This window comes from Fulmarus glacialis, unplaced genomic scaffold (genome assembly GCF_000690835.1).
Source record: "Fulmarus glacialis isolate BGI_N327 unplaced genomic scaffold, ASM69083v1 scaffold40351, whole genome shotgun sequence".
Classification (NCBI taxonomy): domain Eukaryota; kingdom Metazoa; phylum Chordata; class Aves; order Procellariiformes; family Procellariidae; genus Fulmarus; species Fulmarus glacialis.
Genome location: NW_009194143.1, coordinates 3,631 through 5,937, shown reverse-complemented (window position 1 = coordinate 5,937; position 2,307 = coordinate 3,631). Strand labels below are relative to the sequence as shown.

The following is a 2,307-nucleotide window of genomic DNA, read 5'->3' as shown; positions in this document are numbered from 1 at the left end:
CACGTCCTTCAGCGCCCCAAAGCAAAGACAGAAACCCTGCCCATCCCCTCCTCTGGCTGGCTGGTACCAGCCGGCTGCAGTGGCCTCAGTCATCCCCCTCCCACTCCTTTTTATGTGGGGACAAAGTCCCATCCATCCCAAAGTCCCTGGAAGGCCCACAGCAACAGAGGGGTGGGCTGAGCCAACACATACGTGGCGGAGAGCTGTGGTGGCAAAGGCGTTGCGTGTCTCTTCCCTTCGTTCTGGACCAACTGGAATGAGCAGCACCCCAGCATCATGCGTGCCACCCTCTCTGGTGCCAACGTCCTCATCATCATTGACCAGGACATACGGACCCCCAATGGGCTGGCCATTGACCACAAGGCCGAGAAGATCTACTTCTCTGATGCCACACTGGACAAAATTGAACGCTGTGAATACGATGGCTCCCACCGCCACGTGAGTCCAGACCCGGCCCCGGAGGCAGAGATGGGGGAGGAGAGCAGCAAGTGTCAAAACTGGGACTGGCGCATTGTCAGAGGAAAGCAGAGCTGTTCCTGGGGCACGGGGGCAGTTGGGCCTTCCCCTGGGGCAGACACACTGGGATGGGCTGTGTTTGGGGTGGTGCTGGGGGCTGCGTCCCACAGCCAGGTTCCCTCGTGCTCACGGTTTGCCAATGTCCGGCAGGTGATCCTGAAATCGGAGCCTGTGCACCCCTTTGGCCTGGCTGTCTACGGCGATTACATCTTCTGGACGGACTGGGTGCGCAGAGCTGTGCAACGAGCCAACAAGTATGTGGGCACCGACATGAAGCTTCTGCGTGTGGACATCCCCCAGCAGCCCATGGGCATCATTGCCGTGGCCAACGACACCGACAGCTGTAAGGATGCCCCACGCCCCACCAGTTACCCGCAGCCTCGCCACCGTGGGCCTCTGCTCCCCCGCCTCTGCCAGACCTCTGCCCCCTCTCTCAGGTGGCTCAGCCCCCTGCCAGGCAGCGCTGCTCTTCCCCGTCTGCAGGCCAGGGGAAGGGGGAACCCATCCCGCCGTCCTTCCTGGCCTGTCATCGCCCCTTCGGGACCCTCGCGCCAAGGCCTGTCCGTCTCCAGACCCTGTGCAGGCTGAAGAGAAAGAGAATTTGCCCCATTTGTGCTCTTCCCAGGGCATCCTCCTTGCAAGATCTGGGGAGGCTGGATGCCCCCAACCCCATGCATTCCCCATAGCCCCATCTGAAGAGCTTGGGGAGGTACCCCTACTTTTCCTCTCCGCAGCAGAGAGGACAAGGGGAAGCGACTGCTGAGACTGTCCCTGGTGTGACTGCTCTCCGTCTCTCTTAGGTGAGCTGTCCCCGTGCAGAGTGAACAACGGTGGCTGTCAGGATCTCTGCCTGCTCACGCCCAAAGGACACGTCAACTGCTCCTGCCGCGGCGAGCGCGTCCTGCAGGAGGATTTCACCTGCAAAGGTGGAGGGGAGGTGGAAGCGGGAGCTGATGGGGATGGGAAGGGGAGGAGGAGAGGCCGGTCGCAGCCTGGCAGAGCTGACGTTCCCCGTGCCCTCCCCAGCCCTGAATTCCACCTGCAACGTGCATGACGAGTTTGAGTGTGGGAACGGCGACTGCATTGACTTCAGCCGGACCTGCGACGGCGTGGTCCACTGCAAGGACAAGTCCGATGAGAAGCAGTCCTACTGCAGTAAGGTTCCTCCTCTTGCTGCTTTGCTCAAATACATACGCGCACCCCCTGGCACGCGCAGGCACCTTGCTCGAGCTGTCAGCTCTGCTCGGCAAAGGGAGCCAGGACTCCTGGGCGTCTTCTTGTGTCCCTCAAGTGCTCGCAGTCCCTCTTGCCCTCCCAGAGATGGGCCCAGCCAGGCGAGGCTTTAAGGGCTCCAGACCTTTTCCAGTTTTGCGGGGCAGGCTGGAGAATGGGACACCTTGAGCCAACCCAGTGGGGGCTGCAGCAACCCTCGCTCCTCAGCCAGGAGGGGTCTCTGCTGGGCAAAGGCCAAGCTTAACCCTGCGACGTTGCCAGCACAGCACAAGGGAGCCTGTTTCCTAATCCTGCCTGTGTAGTTTCTTCCCCTGCTGAAGGGTCCCTGAGGAGCTGAGACACCCGGGGGTGCCGGCCCTCCCCTCGTGCTCACCTCCTCCTCCTCCCTTGCAGACAGCCGCAAGTGCAAGAAGGGTTACCTGCACTGCATGAACGGGCGCTGCATCGCCAGCCGCTACTGGTGCAATGGCGTGGATGACTGCGGGGACAACTCGGACGAAGTGCCGTGTAACAGTAAGCAGGCTGGCTGGCTCCCAGCCCGCCCCTGCCAGGAATCAA

At 61.7% G+C, this 2,307-nt stretch overlaps 1 protein-coding gene across 1 annotated transcript in view; it reads left to right on the top strand.

Annotated features, from left to right (window-relative positions):
- Positions 1-276: 276 nt before the first annotated feature.
- The window catches only part of LOC104083991 (low-density lipoprotein receptor-related protein 1-like), a gene marked incomplete at its 3' end in the record, with an annotated part of 5,436 nt that continues 3,405 nt past the window's right edge, over positions 277-2,307 (top strand). The window contains exons 1-6 of the mRNA XM_009587675.1: positions 277-438; positions 667-859; positions 1,000-1,072; positions 1,383-1,453; positions 1,543-1,671; positions 2,143-2,262. Coding sequence (XP_009585970.1) covers positions 277-438; positions 667-859; positions 1,000-1,072; positions 1,383-1,453; positions 1,543-1,671; positions 2,143-2,262 — 748 coding nt within the window. The remainder of the gene's footprint in view (positions 439-666; positions 860-999; positions 1,073-1,382; positions 1,454-1,542; positions 1,672-2,142; positions 2,263-2,307) is intronic.